At 51.4% G+C, this 23,029-nt stretch overlaps 1 protein-coding gene and 1 long non-coding RNA gene across 2 annotated transcripts; both read right to left on the reverse strand.

Moving 5' to 3' along the window:
- Positions 1 to 1,956: 1,956 nt before the first annotated feature.
- LOC121836206 lies at positions 1,957 to 2,808 on the reverse strand. The gene is made up of 3 exons (XR_006077840.1): positions 2,372 to 2,808; positions 2,139 to 2,228; positions 1,957 to 1,990 (listed from the first exon to the last, which is right to left on the reverse strand). It is a non-coding gene; the product is annotated as an uncharacterized LOC121836206 (long non-coding RNA).
- A 7,815-nt stretch (positions 2,809 to 10,623) lies between these two features.
- On the reverse strand, positions 10,624 to 21,965 carry LOC121045686. Its single transcript, XM_040498795.2, has 3 exons — positions 21,765 to 21,965; positions 12,714 to 13,003; positions 10,624 to 10,985 (listed from the first exon to the last, which is right to left on the reverse strand). The coding sequence occupies exons 1-3, from the start codon at positions 21,945 to 21,947 to the stop codon at positions 10,727 to 10,729; spliced, it is 732 nt and encodes a 243-aa protein (XP_040354729.2). The 5' UTR covers positions 21,948 to 21,965; the 3' UTR covers positions 10,624 to 10,726.
- Between the last annotated feature and the right edge of the window lie 1,064 nt (positions 21,966 to 23,029).

Consider the following 23,029-nt stretch of genomic DNA (forward strand, 5'->3'; position numbering starts at 1 on the left):
GCACTGTGTGGATGCGTCTGGCAGTTCCGCTTGAAGCAGGTGACACCACGCAGTATAGGTCCCGTCGGAGTGCCTTCATACCTGTTGGGGTGCGGGCTCCATCTGTTCGTGTCGGAGCGGTCGGCGAGGCCGCAGGTGGGCAACCCAACGCTCCAGGGGTGCCTATGAACAGACATGAATCAGCATAGAAGTGCATGATCGAGACACAAAAACCTTAGAGCAACATTAGCACTGTGTGGATGCGTCTGGCAGTTCCGCTTGAAGCAGGTGACACCACGCAGTATAGGTCCCGTCGGAGTGCCTTCATACCTGTTGGGGTGCGGGCTCCATCTGTTCGTGTCGGAGCGGTCGGCGAGGCCGCAGGTGGGCAACCCAACGCTCCAGGGGTGCCTATGAACAGACATGAATCAGCATAGAAGTGCATGATCGAGACACAAAAACCTTAGAGCAACATTAGCACTGTGTGGATGCGTCTGGCAGTTCCGCTTGAAGCAGGTGACACCACGCAGTATAGGTCCCGTCGGAGTGCCTGCATACCTGTCGGGGTGCGGGCTCCATCTGTTCGTGTCGGAGCGGTCGGCGAGGCCGCAGGTGGGCAACCCAACGCTCCAGGGGTGCCTATGAACAGACATGAATCAGCATAGAAGTGCATGATCGAGACACAAAAAACCTCAGAGCAACATTAGCACTGTGTGGATGCGTCTGGCAGTTCCGCTTGAAGCAGGTGACACCACGCAGTATAGGTCCCGTCGGAGTGCCTTCATACCTGTTGGGGTGCGGGCTCCATCTGTTCGTGTCGGAGCGGTCGGCGAGGCCGCAGGTGGGCAACCCAACGCTCCAGGGGTGCCTATGAACAGACATGAATCAGCATAGAAGTGCATGATCGAGACACAAAAACCTTAGAGCAACATTAGCACTGTGTGGATGCGTCTGGCAGTTCCGCTTGAAGCAGGTGACACCACGCAGTATAGGTCCCGTCGGAGTGCCTTCATACCTGTTGGGGTGCGGGCTCCATCTGTTCGTGTCGGAGCGGTCGGCGAGGCCGCAGGTGGGCAACCCAACGCTCCAGGGGTGCCTATGAACAGACATGAATCAGCATAGAAGTGCATGATCGAGACACAAAAAACCTTAGAGCAACATTAGCACTGTGTGGATGCGTCTGGCAGTTCCGCTTGAAGCAGGTGACACCACGCAGTATAGGTCCCATCGGAGTGCCTGCATACCTGTCGGGGTGCGGGCTCCATCTGTTCGTGTCGGAGCAGTCGGCGAGGCCGCAGGTGGGCAACCCAACGCTCCAGGGGCGCCTATGAACAGACATGAATCAGCATAGAAGTGCATGATCGAGACACAAAAACCTTAGAGCAACATTAGCACTGTGTGGATGCGTCTGGCAGTTCCGCTTGAAGCAGGTGACACCACGCAGTATAGGTCCCGTCGGAGTGCCTTCATACCTGTTGGGGTGCGGGCTCCATCTGTTCGTGTCGGAGCGGTCGGCGAGGCCGCAGGTGGGCAACCCAACGCTCCAGGGGTGCCTATGAACAGACATGAATCAGCATAGAAGTGCATGATCGAGACACAAAAAACCTTAGAGCAACATTAGCACTGTGTGGATGCGTCTGGCAGTTCCGCTTGAAGCAGGTGACACCACGCAGTATAGGTCCCATCGGAGTGACTTCGTACCTGTCGGGGTGCGGGCTCCATCTGTTCGTGTCGGAGCGGTCGGCGAGGCCGCAGGTGGGCAACCCAACGCTCCAGGGGCGCCTATGAACAGACATGAATCAGCATAGAAGTGCATGATCGAGACACAAAAAACCTCAGAGCAACATTAGCACTGTGTGGATGCGTCTGGCAGTTCCGCTTGAAGCAGGTGACACCACGCAGTATAGGTCCCATCGGAGTGCCTTCATACCTGTCGGGGTGCGGGCTCCATCTGTTCGTGTCGGAGCGGTCGGCGAGGCCGCAGGTGGGCAACCCAACGCTCCAGGGGCGCCTATGAACAGACATGAATCAGCATAGAAGTGCATGATCGAGACAAAAAAAGCCTTAGAGCAACATTAGCACTGTGTGGATGCGTCTGGCAGTTCCGCTTGAAGCAGGTGACACCACGCAGTATAGGTCCCATTGGAGTGCCTGCATACCTGTAAAGGTGCTGGCACTGTCTGTCCGCGTTATTGCAGTGGGGGAGGCCGCAGGTGCAACCAGCCGACATGCCAACACACTTGGAGTCACTGGAGAGATGCAAGAGAGAAGACGGAAGAATGTTAAGGGGGTGTTATTGCTTTTGGCCCAGGAGTATGGGCCCACTGGTGCAGCACTCACAGCCCACACATTGTTACGTTAAAAAACATTCAAGTTACGTCAATAACCTTACCTGTTCTAACGGCTGTTTCTTCTAGCTCGTTTGTAGGCTCCCAACATGTGTCTGCACCTCCGACCAGGAAGTTGGTGGAATCACGCAGAGGTGCCTGATGCTCAGGGGAAAATAGCATATGATTTACTGGCCATTAAGAAAAATAAAGTGCATGGAAATTTAGAGAGGTGGATGGTTGTCGTTGCAGATACGCTCTACACTGTAGGTAGGAAATCCAGCCAGTGCAGTACTACCGCTACCCCGGGGTTTTGAAGGGACGTCACATACTACTGATATACTACCGCATGCCAGCACAATGTTTATCCAAGTTAAGACTGGTAAGGTAGGGGTCGAACCCTAGATCCTTGAATTGCTGCAGTGCGTGCGTTCGATCCGGCGCTCTAACCCACCTTGCCAAAGCTCTTCGATGATGAGCGGAACGGCTTGAAAAAGAAAGCACGATCGGCCACTGCTGAACCGCATGAAAGCGATTTGGCGAGCGATGAGCTAGGCTATCGCTGGTCGCTGTCGCCTGTCGCAGTGTTCGGTTCTAAATTCCCTGAACACTTTGGTCATCGCCTGGAGGTCACTGTGTGCGATTTGCCTCGGCGAGTGACGAACTGAGCAACAGGTCTCCTGGAAAATCGCTCACATGCTGGATGAAACAGACAAGCATAAACCGCATGAAAGCGACTTGGCAAGTGACGAGACAAGCAACGGCGACCCGCTTCGCTGTTGCTCGGTCGGTCGCGCGAGGAGGCAAACCGCATGAAAGCGACGGGGGCAAGTGGCCAGGACGGTGAGCGACGTTTTCTAGAAGAGTAAAGCTATACGCACTATGTCGTGCACCTCGATCGGAAATGGCTATAAACACTACGCAGAGAGCTGATGCCATCATGCAATTTGGGTCACCCTTTTCGGACGGCGTGTGTTTAACCGAACCTTACCCCCCTTGCCTGCGTTCAAGCCGCTTCGCGGCGACACTGTGCGGCTGCTAATTGCAAAACTTAACCTGTACACGCCGCTTCGCGGCGTCCAGCCGGCAACCCAAGCCCCGCTGTCCCCTCCTGCACCTCCGGAAAGCGAGTCCCATACCATTCAGTTCTGCAAAATTTCGTAAATATCAATCCTTATCTTTTTTTTTTTCAGTGTTATTTGTAGTAAAGAAATGTCTTAAACATCGTAAATGCCCTACAAAAAAAAATAGTGATAAAAAAAAAAAAAAAAAAAACTAAGGAAACGTCGCCCTCATTGGGGATCGAACCGCGGACCGCTGCGTATAAAGCAGACACCTTACTATCATGCTACGCCACCTCTTTGGAAACTCGCCGCTGATACGAGCTTCGCGTAGTGCGTAGGGCCATTTCCAGTCAAGGTGCACGACGTAGTGCGTATAGCTTTACTCTTTCCAGTAATCTAAGAACCGGGCGATGCGACTGGCGACTGGCGACAGTGAGAAATCTCCGTCGCTCGTCGCAGACTCTCGACTCCGTCGCTCGTCGCAGACTCTCGACGCCGTCGCTCGTCTCGTCACTCGCTAAATCGCTTACATGCGGTTCGGCTTTCATTGCAGAACTCGGAAATACTCGACAGACAACATGCTCCCTTACCACTCTGCGTCGCTTGTCAAGGGGTTCGCTGCGCTCGCCAGATCTCCGCTTCTTTGAAAATAAACGGGGCAAAACTCCTGGTTTGAGTTGTACGTTCCTCACCGGGAAGCCCAAGGACTCCATCACCCTGGGGCTTCGCACGTAGTCCTCATCACGAAAGTGATAGGAACACAAGCGATCACTCGTAGTTGGAAGCCACGCCGGGGAGGACGGTCGTGCGAGCCGGATCCAAAGCGCACGAAGTTGTTCGTCCTTTGGGAACTGGTGAATAGGTTTTCCGCACCGAATCAGGAGGTTGCCGCAGTCCTCTACCGCACAGTGCCGCACCATCTCGGCATTAGAACGCGACAGGATGATCTAAGCGTTCTAGAGACCGAGGTACGCAAGCGATCGGGCCACCACAACTCAATGCAACGAGTCCACCGTCGCCATCGTCGGGAAAATGGCGAAGGGGTGAAGGCAGAGCAGGCAGCGAAGGCTTGATAATTGCGTTCAGAACTAGAGAAGAGACGTAGTGAGCCGTACTTCCGCAGAGCGGCGCTGCTCCGTTCTTCCAGGAGACAACCCGTGAGACGACCTAGGTCACTTCCCGGCAATGTACCTAGACGGACATTCCAAACGAGGCGTTCGCGACAAACACCAGGTGCTGTTTGGGAATCGTTTAATTCGTTCTAAAATTCGTTTTCGTGACTTTTTTAACAAGATATTGGTGTGTTCGATGTGATACTGCTCCTTTGAACACATATAGACCATAAAATAGGCGCCAAAATTTCGTTGTAGTATCCCTTTAACATTGTCGACCCATCCCTTCCTCGCGTGCGCTCCCTCCCAGCGGCGATGAATGTATTTTTCTTCGGTTCCTTTCCCTTCTGAAATGTCTCAGCGTACCTTGGCATGCAGTCAGCGGCTCACACGCAACGCAAATTTACCAGAATCAGAGCCCGTACGAGGGAAGATGTCGCATCGGAAATTCGGAGTCGGTTCATTCGAAAAGTGGGGAGCTGCGGGACTACGCTTAGTCCCGCGGTTACGGGGATAATCAAAAATATAAATTTGGTACTTTTAAACTTGGTAACGCGTTGTATATTACGTTTATATTATATATATAATAAATTGTGCAAGACTGCGCTTTTAAAACGTGTATTAATGTCGGATAAACGCGCACGAACATTAATGCGCCGATACGCGTCGACAGCGCATTTTCTCACGTAGTTGCGCCATGGCCTTCCTTCAAGGAGGTTATAATGGGCAGGAGGTGGCGTCCCTATCCCCAATGCATGGAGCGAAGTGTAACGGAAGTAGGCGTGGCCACGAGCCGCAACGAGCATTTCTTGACCAATGGGAAGCCTAGTGAGTGGATGCCGCCATTAATTTCGGTGCAAACAACCGCGTTGCCATGACATTTCCGTGGCAACGCGATTGTGTGCACCGAAAGTAATGGCGGCACCCACTGTTATTTGAAACAGCGCTTATCGGGAGACTTTTAAACCGCCTGGTTCCCTAGCAGAAAGTGACTAGAATTGAGACGCTCTAGACGACGCACCGTGAAGGACTTGGCGGTGCGCAACGCATTTTTTAATAAACAGCAGCAGCAGATCGCACGAGCGCGCATGCAAGCCAGGAGCGCACAGAAAAACGGGCTCGCGCTTCCGGTTCTGACTTCGCTCGCACATAATGTGGAACTAAGTATGAACACTCACGCTGCAAAGCATTTGCATCGTGGACGCCCACGGCGGACGCCGACCGCATCGAAAGCTAGCCTCGTGAAGCACACGCCGGAGCAAATTAGAAAGCAGACGAACCGCCGGTGCGCTACCCCACGGCCTCGGAACGGGTGCGCAAGGCAGTCTGGGATTAAACGCCTCTTCCGGCTTCACTCAGGCTGACGTCATGCCGGGTCCCGTCTGTTTAAACGTCCTTGCCTTCCTTCCTCCGCCATTGTGACGTGCCCACTCGGAGCGCTATGGCCTTGTCTTCTAGGAGGTGTTGGGCGGAGGCCCCCTCGCCGCGAGCTCCGCCGTCGCCGTGCGCGCCTCGCCAGTCTGCGCAAGCGCGAGGAGCAGTGACGTCACACGGCGCACAACTGGCGTGCCGGAGCCCCCGCGGGCTCCTCCGCCACCGCGAGCGCCTCGCCGGTCTTCGTATTCCAGAGTAGTGACGTCATAGCCGCGGGAGACTCACTGGCGCCGCCGCGTGCCCAGCTGTGTGCCTCTGTTGCGCAGTAGCCAAGTATGACGCTGCACCGGAGCTGCTTGATAGCGCCTCTCATTTTGTGCGCATAAGCTCGCGCTACGTGTATCCTGGCATAGCCGAGCTAAACCAGCGCAATTTTTTTTCTTCGGAATGCCGACAAGCCGGCGGTCGAGAACTCGGCCCCTCGGCGATCAACACAGCTCCAGTATAGATGCCGCCGAAAAAACTTCAAGAGAAAACAAAGCTGAGTAAGCATCGGTTAATGCGGCCCACATACGTTCCTTTACGTACTTAACGAGTTCTGTCGTAGACGACCAGATCGTTTGTAACTAGGTAAGCCAAAACGCGTATGCACACAGCAGAACGTTGCACTCGAGGTCAACGGCCTCATCTTCATGCGGCGAACATTGCACAGGGTGTCCCTCCAAAAATATGTGCAGGGTCTTTTTTTATCGCAAAAATAACTACGCATCACCGAAGGCTTATTCTCTCCCCCAATGCAGTGCTAGCGGATCGAACCACATGCCGAAGTTTCGGGACAAATCGGCGTCTTGTTTAAAGGACTTGAAATGTTCACGCTACGTGTATCCTGGCATAGCCGAGCCGGTGGCAATCAGTTCATCGAACGACGTTTCATGGACAAATCGTTTCGTCGACACTGCGATGTTTCATCGACAGATCGTTTTGTGGAAACGAGCACCCGCTCGTTTCATCGACAGATGTGGCGACGTTTCGTCGGCAGCTCGCTCTGCCAGCTCCCGGCTCCGCCAGCTGCGCCTCCTCGCGACCTCTGCGCCTGCGCGGCGCGCGGCCTTGTGTTGGATGAATGGATAGATGAAGGATGGCCGACTGGGCCAAGTATGGCGAACCAGTGCGCAGCCATCTTGCCTCACCAACTTAAGCTATCGCAATTTTTTTTTGCTTATTTTTTATTTTTTTTTTATTTGAGAGGGGGGGGGGGGGGGGGGCTTGCCGATTGCACTGATTTCGGAAGTGCGCAGCCATCTTGCCTCACCAACTTAAGCTATCGCAATTTTTTTGCTTATTTTTTTATTTTTTTTTCATTTGAGAGGGGGGGGGGGGGTTTGCCGATTGCACTGATTTCGGAAGTGCGCAGCCATCTTGCCTCACCAACTTAAGCTATCGCAATTTTTTTTGCTTCTTTTTTTATTTTTTTATATTTGAGAGGGGGGGGGGGGGGGCTTGCCGATTGCACTGATTTCGGAAGTGCGCAGCCATCTTGCCTCACCAACTTAAGCTATCGCAATTTTTTTTTGCTTGTTTTTTTTATTTTTTTTTATTTGAGAGGGGGGGGGGGGCTTGCCGATTGCACTGATTTCGGAACTTACGATTTGAATGGTTTCGCTCGTGTCTTTGCCCGAACCTTTGGGGAAGCGTTGTCAAAGCCCGGAAGTTTTGTTATCGACCCCCCCCCCCCCCCCCCCCCCCCCAGTGTCCTTTCTCAAATTAGATTTTTAAAACATTCAACAATATGCGCTGCTCTTGTGGGCTACGCTTTCGGCAGCATACGTGAACGAGGTGTCTGTACGTCATCGAATGCAACCCTTCGCGGGCTAGCCGCCGGCACTCCGACTGTTTTGAAAAAGTGGCAGGATCGTTTCCAGAGCAAGTGTACCTTTCCGCGCGTCGCGTCTTTTGGCAGAATCTTCAATCGATAGTCCACACGTCAAAACACTGAAGCTCTTAAAGACAATTTGAAAAAATAAACGAGGCCTGTTTGCGGTGCACACAGCCTTCCTACCGTTTAAAATGGCATAAAATTGGTTTTCAAGCTAAATGGCATCTGGTCTTAGCCGCTAGCAATAAACTTTGAAGGAGACTGAAAATTTTCTTACGCGTGGTTTAGTTTTACGGTGATAAAACACGGTTGTTTTCTCCTTCAAACACTGGGTATTCAACGTACTGTACTTACCAGACCGCATACAATTTTTAGTCTTTAGCATATTTAGCTTCTGGATAATGAATAACACAATAATTCTGCATATGTTATGCCTGTACTGAAATTTTGCGTGCAGATAAACCAATATGTGATCAAAGAACATTATATTTGGAAGCCGCTCTTTTATAAAAAAGAGCTACGAACTTGCCCCAGGTATCTGTCTGCTGGCATCGATAAAAGAACAATTTAATGTCGCTTGTGAGGACCAGTCGGCTGCTGCCGACAGATTTCGTCTAGTGGTACTACCGCCTCCAAGGCCTTGCACGTGGCGGCTGCTCGAGAGAAGCTATATAATGCATTAAGATGCACACTCGATATCAACTATGGTTTACTTTGTGTAATATGACTAAACTTGGTGTACTGTTTTATTTGGGAGGCACTCACTTGATCGAATGACGTTTTAGCGAACGCCCACGTTTCACCGAATGACACTTTAGCGAATAGTCGGACGCCGCGAAGCGGCGTTTTCGGGTGGGCCAATTGGGTTCACATTTTTGTAATAAGCCGCCGCAGACTGTCGCCGCGAAGCGGCGAAAAGCGCAACGCGGCGGTTGGGTTAACGCGCGCCCCCGTTATTAGCTAAAACGTCCATTCGCTCATATGTCGCTGTTCGCTAAAATGTCATTCGCTCATATAATATGGACCTGTTTTATTTATTTGTTACCAATCGTCGTGCTTGTTTATTTGTTTATTTTTTGCATTGAAATGTAGATTTTTTTTTTTTAGGTTTACTTGCGGGCAGCGTGCTCCCGGTAGTGCGAGTGTTATTGGTTTTCGTGCTTTTGTTATTTATTTTTATTTGACATTGTTTACAGCCCCCTTATTGTGTAATGTCCTTTTTAATCGGCATTAAGGATAAATGACGATGAAACGAGTGTGACTAAACTGTTTTTTCGCGTATAAGTCCCAGTAGCCAGTAAAACAATGCATCACTTTTCCTTTTGAATAATTAAGGGTGATGAGCATGCTTAATTTCAATTGAAATATTAAGGTTGTAATGTTGCAAATAAAAGGCTGCAAGGTGTATATTTGTTTAAAAATAACCAATATGAAGAAGAAAAAAAAACAGTGTTTACGCCCTTTTCCGCAACCCACCATTGGATCGAAGTTTTGCTTTGTGCCTACGCATATTTTTCTCCACCGCTTTTCTTCTTCCAGTAACTTTCGGTTCTATAAACGGGCATCGGAACTTGCAAATATCCGAATAGGCCGCTCGCGAAGTCCTGCGCGCTCTTGCTTTTCCATCTGACACGGATGAGAGCGAGTGGATAGCGCAGTTGCTCACCTTGGAGAGCAACTGCGCTAGGCATCGTCTTTTTCATCTGTTACAGACGCATGTACCTTAAGTTTCCGGCATTCCTTTCGGAACCGCAAAAAAAAAAAAAAAAAAAAAAAATTGTCGACGAAACGTTGTTCGGTGGTGCTGTCGACGAAACGATTGACGACGAAACGTCACACTGTCCACGAAACGTGTGTCCATGAAACGTGTGTCCACGAAAAGTTGTCCACGAAACGTAATTCCACGAAACGAGTTTCGACGAAATGATAGGGACCCTAGCCGAGCTAAGCCACCGCAATTTTGTTTCTTCGGAATGCATGCCGACAAGTCGGCGGTCGAGAACTCGGCCCGTCGGCCGATGGGGTCGTCGAATAGATGGGAATAGATGGCTTCAGGTACCACTAACGGGCCCCATTTTCGCTTTGAAATTTCCATGTAATCACTCGTAACTTTTAGATAAGAAGACGTAGTTCTGAGACTTTGGCATCTGCACGGTTCGAACCGCAAGCGCTACATTTTGGCGGAAAGTGAGCGTCCGAGGAGGCGTAGTTCATCTTCGCAATGAAAAGAGCATTATACATTTTGTGTACATTGTGTACACTGTATATTGAAGTGTGTGACGAATAGGGCCAAGCAAGAGGTCATCGCAGGTCGGCCGGACTTTGACCAAGGACGCATTCTGACCTTCTTAGGATACCAATCGTGGAGAAACAGAAAAAGGGACACAAGAGATGGCGCAGTGAACGCCGCCAACGAACGAGCATACGGCGGCGAGAGCCAGCGTCTTTAGCGGACAATCTTTTCGACTCAAAAACGGCGCGTTCTGCGGGCGGCGACAGTCGCAGAAACAAAAATAGGCGCGGTAACAGCAAGGAACTGCAGCTCCTTGTCTGCTAAATACGCCGGCTCTCGGCGTCGTCTGCTCGTTCGTTGGCGGCAGTTGGCGTCGCGACCGCTTGCGCCATCTCTTGTCTCCCGTGCGAAACGGCGCCGTGTTGTTTGCAGACCGGTGGCGTCGTTGCGTTTCCATAGGAGCTAAGCCTTTTTCTTTCTTTACTTTTTCCCCAGGTAAGTTCGCTCTTTGCAAATTTAAAAAAAAAAAAGCACCATCTGTGGGCAACGCTGCACAAAGTCGTAGCGCGATAGGTTAAGAAACCGAATTTTCCGGTCGATTTAAAGAACCTGCCGTCTCCTTGTATCACCCGATATGTTCTTTACGATCTTAGTTGATCATATGCGTTTATTGGACCAAGAAATTTCTTATACAAATACGATTTTTCACCAGGTTCTCTCCCTCTCTAAATATGCTCCCTTAACAATGTCGGGGCTCTTCGTCAGCGCAAGTACAAGATCGCAATGCGGGTCGTTCTCTTGGGCTTTCCATGCTTGCGGACGGCAACATGCGCGTACTCGACCAGAAGGGCCGTCGCAGCCAGAGCCATGCCGATGGGCCAGAGCGCAAACACCCCAAACACGTCGTCCACGCTCAGGGCGTTGGCTCGGATCTGCTGAAGGCCTTGCATCTTCCAGGTCTTGAGCAGCACGTTGTTCAGGTGCATGCCCATCAAGCCGGACTCGCAGATCCAGCGCGACCTGCGCAACGATCAGTGTATACTATGGGTGGCCATGCAAGAAGTCTGGCTCTTCTTACGGTTGCCAACTGTGTTCCATGTTTAACGCCGCGGCCACACAACTCATGCGTCATACAAAAGACAGTCTGCAGACACTGTCTGGGGCATGTTTCTTGGTTGTAGAATAAACCTGTCACATTGATCATACAAGAACGGTTCCCTCCAACATGTTCCAAGCATGCACATGTATGTATAGACCGACACACTGTTTCCAAACAAGCCCGCGTTTGGCCACACCAAGTGTGGGCACTGCGTGAGCGCAGAAACCAGATTAGCCTGAGGTGAAGGTTCTGCGCATGCGCCGTGGCGACAGCAGCGTCACTGCGGAGGCGTGACGTCAGAGCCCTGTGTTGGTGTATAAAGGAAACATGATTCGAACATGCCTGAGGCGTATCCACAGATAATTCTGTCGTCATGTCTTTTGCATCATGTATGAGCAGCGTGACATTTAAAGACCGACGAGCAGCCGGAAACGCCCCCCCCCCCCCCCCCCCCCCGTGGAACTCTCCCTCAATTCCTCCTTATTCGAGAAATAGTTGGACCGTCCGTCCTTCAGCGGAGAGGAGCTCAAGGACCCGCTGATGTTGGGAGAGGAGAAGAATGCGAGACGGAATGGAGGACGGGAAACTGGGAGCCTGTTTTCTTCCCTGCTGTAAATCGGCCTTTCAGGTTTGAGGATTTTAATGTTCTCCAACAGAAAGCGATACATTTGCGCCTAACGCGTTTGGACAGAAACAATTGGTAGCCAAAGAGGACAAGAAATGCACTTTTCGTTAGCGTTTATTCTGATTATATTGGTATTACCTAGCACGCATAGTTTGGGGAGAGTGGGTGTGAAGGACTCCGGCCGGTGCACGAAAGTACTTTCCGAGCAGACTGATCTTTAGGCTGGAGAACAATCTGATTGGCCAATAATCAGGTCCCGCTACCCAGCACCTCGGTGGCCTTAAATAGAGGGACCTGTTTACTCTCCGCTATTACGTGCCACCAATGGTCCGATAACGGGCAGCGATGATGTTGATTAGGTTCCTTTCTCACGTGTGTTATTGTATTGGCCTGATCTTGTTGGTGCGGCCAATAGCCAGTGGTGTCCAGACAACTGGAGTGACGTTTGGTGCCGTGGAGTCGCAACTGTGCAAAGACCTTACGCCCCGATGGTGCTATAGTCGGTGACAAGTTGAGAGTTCAGGGAAGCTCCTCCTAATTCTGTTCACTTTAGCAAAGCGAGCGCTGGAGGGGAGGCCACCTTCTCCCCAGCGTTCGCTCTGGGACAAGCTTCCCCTGAACTCCTAACCTGACATCGACTAGGAGAAGTCCGCTGTATGAGCTTGCCACCCGCGTATACCTGCGTATGGCAGATGGAGTAAAAAGAGTTTATAAGGTCGCGTAGTTAATTCATTGACTACCATAAATCCCGCAACGTGCTGGGGAAAACCACCAAGTAAAATATGCTAAGTATTGTAGTTGGAACTAGAAACGTTGTGAACCCTGACTTATGTTATTTGAATTTTATTATTTCTTCCGCACTAACATGCGCGAAAAGTAAAACCCCACGCCTTATTTTTGCATCCAGGAATGGATAAAGAGCTAGCCCCTGTAACTAAGGATTCGTATGCAATATGCAATGGTTTTGATGTTTACTGAAGATGAAAAAAGATTGGTTGAAGATTGAAAAAGAACGGTTACGTACATTCGGTGCAAGGATTTCTTGACACGTTGGGGCGCGTCATAGCTGACGTACATGGAACAAGGGAGCGTGACGGCTTTGTCCTTGCCTAAGTAGAACAGTCCCTTGGGCGGTTCATCGGGGTACAGCAGCTGGACGCTGTAGTGGTACAGGGACTGCTCCATGAAGACGACCTTCTTGCCGTCCAAAACGTCTTCGTAGGTGTCTCGCGAGAAGACGCGCTTGAAGGACCACTGGCTCTGGTGCTTCTGGATTCGCCTCCACACCTGGTTGTCTTCGGGGAAGGTTGAGGTCTGCGCACAAGCCGTTGCAAGATTTCTTTGTGGTGTGCCTGAAGGGCTTATGCGACTGCTTCGCCGGGCAGCGAAATTTCATACAGCAAGAAATCTCGTCGCCCATATGGCACTGTAGTTAGCTGTCCAAGAGCTACCCATTTTAAACGAACGAATAACTAACTGCCTTTGAAGCTGTTTGTGCCTTTCGTTGTTGTTGCGAGACATTGCGCATGGTTGTACCTCTGAAGATATTACAACGATTCACGACCCTGACTCTCAGAAAAAGGGTATATTCTTACTCCCCTTGTCCCATTTAAGATACACCAAAACTTCAGTTCGTCGGTCAGCGCGCTGAAGTCGAAGGATACAGATGCAGTTCGACGGTCAGCGCGCTGACGTCGAACCGACGGTACCAGCTTTCATCAGCGGCTTGATAGCCGAGTGGCACAACTTATTAAAATAGCTAATGTACGTGCTACTGACTTAGAAAAACGTAATCGGGGTTTTATTGGCTTTACTGCAAAACCTCAGTGTATTATTTTTTTTTTCTTCTGTAGACTTTGGTACATACTTTAGTTGTTTAATGAGGTATATCTCCACCGTTTTAAAGCCCCTCCTAGAAGTCTGGGCCGTCTGTTCGACGTTAGTGCGCTGTACGTCGAACTAAAGCTTTGGGGTGCATTTAATGGGACAAGGGTGTAAGACGACACAGTTTTTTTAGAGTGCTGACTTTTGTAATATGTGATTTCAGTCAGCATTATAGTCGACGTAGGGGAGAAATAATACGGGTCTCGGTGGGTATAATGAGTCTGATATATCTTACTGGCACGACAAGTGGGATAGCTGCCATTTACACAACTTACTCCATGATAATGCTCTAGCTGACGACCGAACGTGTTGCCTTGAAGGAACCAAATTTTCAGTTGTTTTTACCATGTATCAAAAAAAAAAAAAAAAAAAAACGATAGGACCATGGGCCTAAAGCAGTGTTTTTCGTGTGATAGTATTGACAATTTTCATTCATCCCGTGCTCATCTAAGGTTGCCATTCTCTCCCTAACCTTAATTTATTTTCTTTCTCTATCTCTCTATCTCTCATCGCGTGTTTGTTAACCTACTTTCACGGCTTCGTCTTTAGAGCGCCAGGCGCTGCGACTGTCTGATTCGCTCGAGGAGACTGGGCAGTTTAGTGTTCTATCTGCAAGGTGCCATCGATATCGCTGCACTGTTATGAAACATTCCGTCAAAGTACAGGACACATATAAAAACTTTATCCCACAACATGTTCTGTATGCTCTGCTATAAAGCAGGTTTCAAAGCTACCTGATATGAGACACGTTGCTGTCTCGAGTGTTGACACCGTGAGTTCCGTATACAATCATAATGGTGCAAGTGCTATTTGCTACAGCTACGGGAACTGTACCATTATAACAGAGGGCGTGACATGTTCTGTATGCTCTAATACAAAATATGATCCGTATATTAGCGGCGAGAAGTTAAGGTGGCGCCCTCCTACGGTTCCCCCTTGTGACGTCGTTACCTTGCAAACAACAAGTTCGATGGTGTTTGTAAATAGCATGGTGGAAGCTTGAAATCATTGCGCTCTCAAAGGAACACTGCCAACACCGTCAAAATTAAAAGTCTTTCATTCCTCTTATTTCCGTCGATGATATACCCTTTCCGACGTCATAAGTCAGCGTTCGGCCAATCGTGGAAGGCCGACCACAGCGACGCTTTCGGTCGCGCTCGTCGCCAATTCTTAATATGGGAAATGTTGCACCTTCAAAGGTTGACACCGCGAGTTCTGTATACCGTCATGATGGTGCAGGTGCTATTTACTACAGCTACGGGAAGTGTACCATCATAACAGAAAGTGTTACATGTTCTGTGGCAAACCATGGCGGAACTTGTTCCGTTTCAACATTGGAGAGCACATATTGTCACGAATGACAATTGATGAGGCGATGATAACTGAAGAAACTAAACGTTTAATGGGGCGAACTTGTGCCCAAAAACAAAACAAAAAGGGAAACGAAGAAAACAGCAGAGCGTCACGGTGTCGATGTCGGCGGAACCGCAGGATCGAGCGCTGGGGCGAGACTGACTCCGGCAGGCCACGCGGAGCCCCTTTTGTACACGCGTGGGCTTCTAGAGCAATCGGCGTAGAAGGTTCGGCGTGTAGAGCATTCTAACCTCGAATCAGCCAACACGGTTCTCGAATTTACCAGAACATTACATTAGAGTCAACAAAAATGCGTACCCGCGGCCTGGAGTCGAACCCTGGCCTTCTGCGTGAAAGGCACGCGCAATAACCGTTAGGCCATGAGCGCGCTGCCTACTTAGTCAGCTACGCTCGCGGCATTATTCCCCCCTTCAAGAAAGTGCATCGTCCCGATGCAGCACAAAGCGAAAACACAAGTACACAACAAAAGGATTGCAGAGTCGCGAGCCACAGTTCACAGTTTACAGTTCACTCTTTGACGAGACTCCAAAGTTTTATCGTGCGTAATACGGCTTGAGCCTGACGACTTGCACCACCTCGGGTCGTGGTAGTCGTCTTGCAGATGGGCGCGTTCCGTCGGGTAGAACTTCGTAGTTCAGATCGCTGAGGCGTCGGATGATTTTCTAGGGCCCGAAATAGCTTTTGAGAATCTTCTCGCTGAGACCGCGGCGCCGTATCGGTGTCCACACCCATACCCGGTCTCCGGGTTGGAAGTGGACGTCACTGCGACGAAGGTTATACCGGCGTGCGTCGACTTGCTGTTGCTCTTGAATCTTGATTCTTGCCAGTTGGCGAGCTTCCTCCGCGCGTTGAGAGATCAGTTGAGTGTCGTCGTTGCCATCGTCGGTAGGCACGTGAGGCAGCATGGCGTCCAGCATCGCGGTAACCGTCCGGCCATGTATCAGTTGGAACGGCGTCATTCCTGCGGTTTCGTGTACCGCTGCGTTGTACGCAAATTAACGTACGGCAACACCTCGTCCCACGTCTTCTGCTCTACGTCGAAGTACATGGAGACCATGTCGGCGATGGTCTAGTTCAGCCGCTCTGTTAGCCCGTTGGTTTGCGGGTGATAAGCGGTGGTTCGTCGATGGCTGGTGTGACTGTGCCGAAGTACCTCTTGAGTCAGCTGTGCTAGAAAAGATGACCCTCAATCTGTGATCAGCACTTCAGGTGCGCCGCGTCGAAGGAGAATGGACTCGACGAAAAACTTGGCGACTTCCACCGCTGTTCCCGATGGAAGGGCTTTCGTCTCGGCATATCGTGTAAGATAATCGGTCGCGGCAATAATCCACCGGTTTCCTTGCATCGATGTTGAAAACGGCCCAAGCAAATCTATTCTGACCTGCTGGAAGGGCGTAGTCGGGGCAGATATTGGATGCAGGAGTCCTGCTGGCTTTGTCGGAGGCTTCTTACGTAGTTGGCACTCATGGCACGACCGTGTGTAAAGATGGACGGTTCTCGGGAGTCTCGGCCAGTAGTACTTGTGATGAATCCGGGAGAGCGTCCTGCTGTAGCCAAGGTGTTCAGCCGTCGGGTCGTCATGGCATGCTTGAAAGGTTTCCTCTCGCAGGCTGGCAGGCACAACCAGCAGCCAGGCAGGGTTGCTGGTTCCGAAGTTCTTCTTGAAGAGCACGCCTCGGCGCAGAACGAAGCTTGACAAGTCCCGGGCCAAGACTCGCGGAACGAAACATCCTTGATCACGGCGCGAAGTTCCGGGTCGTCTTGTTGAGGTGCTCCCATGTTGGTATCTGTAACTGCTCCGAGGAAGCGGGCGTCATCGTTGTCGTCGGTGCTGTCGGGGGGAGATTCGACTGGGGCCCTAGACAAGCAGTCGGCGTCATTATGCTTGCGGCCAGACTTGGCACAATGGTTACGTCGAATTCTTGCGGTCGAAGACTACAGCGAGCGAGGCGTCCTGACGGGTCGTTGAGGTTTGCGAGCCAGCAGAGGGCGTGGTGGTCGGTAACCACGCGGAACGGGATCCCGTACAAGTACAGACGGATCTTGGTTATCGCCCAGACGACAGCAAGGCATTCTTTGTCGGTCGTTGAATACTTTTGTTCCGCCTTGGACAGCGCCCGGCTTGCGTAAGCGATTACTCTCTCTGCCCCTTCTTGTCGCTGAACGTGTACCGCACCGAGACCGGTATTGCTGGCGTCCGTGTGTATTTCTGTCTCCGCCGACTGATCAAAATAACCGAGGATAGGGGGTGACTGGAGCCTTCGCTTGAGTTCGTCAAACGCTTGTTCGTGATCCTCTCTCACTAGAACTGCACGTCGTCCTTTGTCAGATGCGTCAGCGGTGCAGAGATCTGTGCGAAGTCACGAACGAAACGTCTGTAGTAGGCGCACAGCCCAAGGAATCTCTGGACGGCCTTCTTATCCGATGGCTTCGGGAATTTGGCGACAGCGGACGTTTTTGCAGGGTCAGGGCTTACACCCCGAGCACTCATGACGTTGCCCAAGAATTTCAGCTCACCATAGGCGAACCGACACTTCGAAGGCTTGAGTGTCAGCCCAGCAGCCTTGAAGGTCCGTAGCACGGCTCGCAGTCGTCTGAGGTGCTCGTCGAACTCACTTGTGAACACAACAACGTCATCGAGGTAGACAAGACAGCTCTGCCATTTACCGCCGGAAAGGACGGTGTCCATAACACGCTGGAAGGTTGTCGGCGCTGTGCACAGCCCGAACGGCATTACTTTAAATTCATACAGTCCGTCGGGTGTGACGAAGGCCGTCTTCTCACGATCTCGTTCGTCGACCTCAATCTGCATGTACCCGCTCTTCAAGTCCATCGACGAAAAGTATCGGGCGTGGCGCAGCCGGTCCAGGGTGTCGTCGATGCGGGGCAGCGGTAGATGTCCTTTTTTGTTACTGCATTTAGCCGGCGGTAGTCCTCGCAGAACCTCAGGGTTCCGTCTTTTTTCTTCACCAGGACTACTGGGGAAGCCCCCGGATTGTTTGAGGGCTGGACGATGTCGTCATCAAGCATTTCCTGAACTTGCTTCTGGATAACTTCCCTTTCTTTCACGGAGACTCGGTACGGTGGCCGATGAAGCACTCACTGAACTCGGCGAGAAGGTCACTGAGTTGTCGTCGTTGTGGGGCTGGGAGGGACGGGTCGATGCTGAGCTCTGATGGCGTGGTTCTCTTGTGCTGCGTTGGAGAGGCGTCTTCTGAGATCGCGGCGATCGGAGCTGAGTCCTGAATTTCCTGGACGAATCCCGCAGTTGTACCCTTTGTAAGGTGCTGCGATTCTTGCCGGAAGTTGGTGACAAGGGCTGCGGTACGCCCGTCCTGGAGCTCGGTTGCGCCTCTTGCGATGCCAGTCCCTCGTCCAAGGAGAAGTTGGACCCTTCCTACCAACAGTGCTACACCGCAGGTGACTTCTTCCGTCCCGACGGGCAGAAAGACACTCGACAGCGGCGGCAGGTTTACGTGGCTGGTAAGGACTCGCACTGTAGCTAACGTCGCTTTGGAAGGTTCCGCCGATGGGACAGGTTTCCGAAGCGTCAACTTGTTCTCCGCAAGGTCGATGATGGCGCCATATTCACACAAGAAGTCTATTCCGAGAATGACGTCTCTCGAACAGTCTTGCAGAACGACAAACTTCACAGGGCAGGTTTCACCGTGGATCTCAACGCGAGTGGTGCACCTGCCAACAGGTGTGATGAGATGTTCGCCGGCGGTTCGTATCTGCGGTCCGTCCCACGGCGTCGTAACTTTTCGAAGGCGGCGAGAGAGCCTCCCATCAAAACGGAGTAGTTTGCCCCGGTGTTGACGCGTGCCGTCGCTTCGTGGCCGTCGATGATAATGTTGAGGTTATTCGACACTCTTGCAGAAACTTCGTTTCGGGGCGTTGCGGCGTTAGAGTGGGAGCGCTCCGACGACCTTGGAGGATCTTGGCATTGTTCGTCTTCGGCAACACCACCTCCCGGCATTGCCGCGCCTAGTTTTCCCGACGGGAAGCGATAGGTGACAGGCTGTCTCGGGGAGACCGGCGGAAGGGTGATGGCGAGCGTCGGGTGAACGGAATCCTCGGCGGGGAGTTGACCCAGAAGATGAAGAGCGGCGGAGGTAGTCCTCGATGTTCCGAAGTCGCTCTCCGAGACGTGGTCGAGGGTCGTTGGGTGCAAAACCCTGTAGGCCCAGCTGGCGTTAGGGGGATCGTCGTATGTGGTCCGCTTCACTGCAGTGGTAAAACAGCGGGCGTCGGTCGGCCGTCCTCCAGACGTCGGTCTTTCTTGGCGCAACTTGTTCTGGACCAACGTGCGCCCGATCTTCCTGGCATCGGGAATGCTGCGGCTCTGAAGGCACACGTCGGGGGGGGGGGGGGGGGGGGTGACGCCATGTACGGACGCGGAACTGGTGGGGTTCGTCGGACCATTGCGGCGTAGCTTGACGTCGGTTCGTCTGGTGTCGCCGTGTTGATGGGAACTTCAGGGTGGACCGCCCGTTGTACTTCCTCGCGCACAGCCTCGGTGATGGAGAGTGTCGCTGGACGGCTAGCGGCCGGCAGCAACTGGCGGATTTCCTCCCGGACGACCGTCCGGATAATTTCTCGGATGTCCGTACGAGGAGCGTTTTCACCGCTGAGCAGAGCGGTTGCTGTGACGCTTGGATGCCGCTGGTAGTGGGAAGTGTGCGCCTGGAGGGCGCTCTCGATGTGTGTTGCCTCGGTTACGAAGGCGTCGACGGTTGTCGGCGGATTGCGGACGAGGCCTCGGAAGATGTCGTCTCTCACCCCGCGCATGAGGATTCGTAGCTGCTTCTCTTTTGTAGCCCGGGGGTCGGCGCGGGCGGTCAGGCGCAGAATGTCTTCCTCGAAGCCGGTGACGCTCTCGTTAGGGCCCTAGGTTCTGGTTCGCAGTAGGTCCTCGGCCGAGAGAGCGGCGGTGGTGGTTGATGAATGTAGCCTTCAGATTGGTCTTGAAAATGTCCCACGACGTCAAAGAGGACTCATGGTTCTTGTACCAGTGCTTGGCGGTCCTCTCAAGCGAAAAATAGACGTTGTTGTGCAGGCGCTGCTCGTCGGTCCAGCTATTGTGGCGGGCAACGCGTTTATACTGGTCAATCCAGTCTTCGACGTCGTCGTATTGCTCGCCGTGGAACGGAGCAGCCGTCCGCGGTACGACGGGCAGGGAAACGACGGCAGAAGCGGCCGGGGTCTGCGGCTGGTTGGCCATCGTCATCTTCTTTGGCTTGGGCTTGTCCGGCAGCAAACCTAATTCAGCAGCCTGTCCCTGGATGCGGCGGCTGGCCCGAGTTTCACGTTCCTCGTAGAGCGGTCTTCTCGACAGGCTTGAAATCGGACTTGCGCTGCGGGCCCTCATAGGGGTACACTGCAAGGACATGCGTTACCCCGCACCTCCACCAAAATGTCACGAATGACAATTGATGACGCGATGATAACTGAAAAAAACTAAACGTTTAATGGAGCTAACTTGTGCCCAAAGCAAACAAAACAAAAAGAGAAAAGAAGAAAACAGCAGAGCGTCGCGGGCGTCGATGTCGCCGAAACCGCAGGATCGAGCGCTGGGGCGAGATTGACTCCGGCTGGCCACGCGGAGCCCCTTTTGTATACGCGTGGGATTCTAGAACAATTGGCGTAGAAGATTCGGCGAGTAGAACATTCTAACCTCGAATCAGCCAACACGATTCTCGAATTTACCAGAACATTACATTAGAGTCAACGAAGATGCGTACCCGCGGCCTGGAGTCGAACCCTGGCACGCGCGATAACCGTTGGGCCACGAGCGCGCTGCCTACTTAGTCAGCTGCGCTCACGGCAATATTCCGATGTGCCTGAAAACAGTACAGGTTGCGTTTTGTGATAGCCCATGTCCCGTTTTATATTAGACTGCTACAAAAAACAACAAAAAAAATTACCAATTTTTTTTGCAAGGCTTTTCGAGAGCCTATCATCGCAATCGACAGGGCAACTCAGGGAATTACGAGGCCGAGTACATGTCTATACCCAAAAACGAGGTGCGCGATGTGGACGTTAACCAAAGCAAAATTTCACGCTTGCATTGCTTAAGGTCTCAGCGCAGACTTCGTTTTTGGTCAAACACTTGTGTTTGACCTCGCAATTCGCTGGCATGCCCCGTAAAATACGGTGATTGGCTGTCTGATTGTTCAGCGAGAATTTAGACAGACGACGTTCTTTGGCGTGAATGACAGTACAGGTTCTTTTCTTACCCTATTATATGATATCTTTAATTTTTGGTTTTTGAATCTTTATGCTGTGGGCGCGTACACACAAATATACTCAGCAAGTCGGAAGTTTGTCACACCGAGAACATTGAGTCTTTTTTGTAACTTCGTTCAATGCCTGCCATATTTGCATGTGACAACAACAAAAAATTGTCAGTAAAAATTCCAACGCATTTGAAATACACATGTTCGAAGTTTCTACTATCAAATCATAACAACAGGCTCATATGTAAGAAAACTGAGGAGTTACCACAGCGATATTAATGTTTTATCTTGGAAATCGCAGAAAAATACCATTAAAAATGAACTTACGATAAATGAATGCCTGCAACCCAGTGACCCAGCTACATTTTAAAGATTACAGTCAGTTGCAAAATAAACGAATGAAGAAAAACAAATCTAAACAAAAGCTTCATTCCGCACGCAGCCACTTCTGTTTGAACTTCGCCAGTTCTTGAAAAACTCCCTGCACCTTCTGATGTATCTATGCCATGTGATTGCCAGTTAAGAGTGCCTTCACCGCAGTCCACAGAGTACTGTGTGCAGCATCTACTAGGACATACGCTGAGAATGACGTCGAAGGACATGCCGTCGATGATGATGGGCAAGATGTCGGGCCTCTTCACGATGTCCTTTATGCTCTCGATGCGCGGCGCTTCCGTCTTGATGGTCATGCTGGCCTGCATGTAACTCGTGAACATGGTGGTCGTGAAGAGGACGCCAAGCCACCAGACCCCGATGAGCATCCTCGTGTTGTCCGGACATCGCGACGGACCTGCGAGGTATTACGCATAGATTCAAATGTGTAAAATTTCACGAGATTAATGTAACCCAAGCCAATGTGACTTCAGGGGCCGCGCCTAACTTGTCAGAAAGAAGAGATACGTCGTATACATATCTGATATTTTAGTTTGTCGCTTACCAGTAGCCGTTGGACCTCGGTAGCACGCCCGTTAAATTGTTGCTGAATGTCAGACATTCGAGACGGCGAACGAAGACCGAAGTAAGGACACGGAGAGGGAACAATGACTGAAGTGAAAAGTTTATTTAAAGCGTGTGGTAAATTTATCCGTTTCTTGTTTCCACTCCATATACCCTTGCGAAAGTGCGCGCTCTCTGGCAGCTGCTACGCCAATTGTTCGAGTTAGGCGAATGGCAAACGGTACACTGCGTGTTCCTCGACATCAGTCGTGCATTTGATACATTGCGCATATCCAACCATCATCCACCGACGAAAGCATTTTGGGATTTGTGGCAGACACTTATCTTTTATTGAGGCTTTTCTTTCTGGACGGTCCGTGAGCGTGAAATTGCCAGATGCTACTAGCACATCTAAACATATTGCTCAGGGGATACCCCAAGGAAGTGTATTGAGCCCTCTTCTTTTCAATCTTGCCATAAGCGTCCTCCCTCGATGTCTTCCAGCAAAGAACCGAGCTCTTCGGATAGGCATGGCAATTCACGCGGATGATGTTGCGTTGTGTTGCATCGGGCCCTCAAGGAACGGTATAGGGATCCGTAATCGACTCCAGGTGGCACTGGACTCTACTGCACTAGCCATAGCCCAACTAGGCCTTACTCTATCTGCGGAAAAAACTGCCTCACTCTTCTACCGACCCACAGGCCGAGCACCACAGAATGCGCTACGGCTAAAACTTGCTGGAACGCCAGTTAAAAGGGTGAAAATCCACACGTATCTCGGCGTTATTATCGACGATCGGGTGACATGGAGACCTGAAGTACGCAAAAGACTTGAACATTTCCGTCAACTGCTACGTGTCGTTAAACAGCTCGGAGGCTCCTCCTGGGGTGCATCCCAACGTGCACT

This window comes from Ixodes scapularis, unplaced genomic scaffold (genome assembly GCF_016920785.2).
Source record: "Ixodes scapularis isolate PalLabHiFi unplaced genomic scaffold, ASM1692078v2 PGA_scaffold1__304_contigs__length_218370807, whole genome shotgun sequence".
Taxonomy (NCBI): domain Eukaryota; kingdom Metazoa; phylum Arthropoda; class Arachnida; order Ixodida; family Ixodidae; genus Ixodes; species Ixodes scapularis.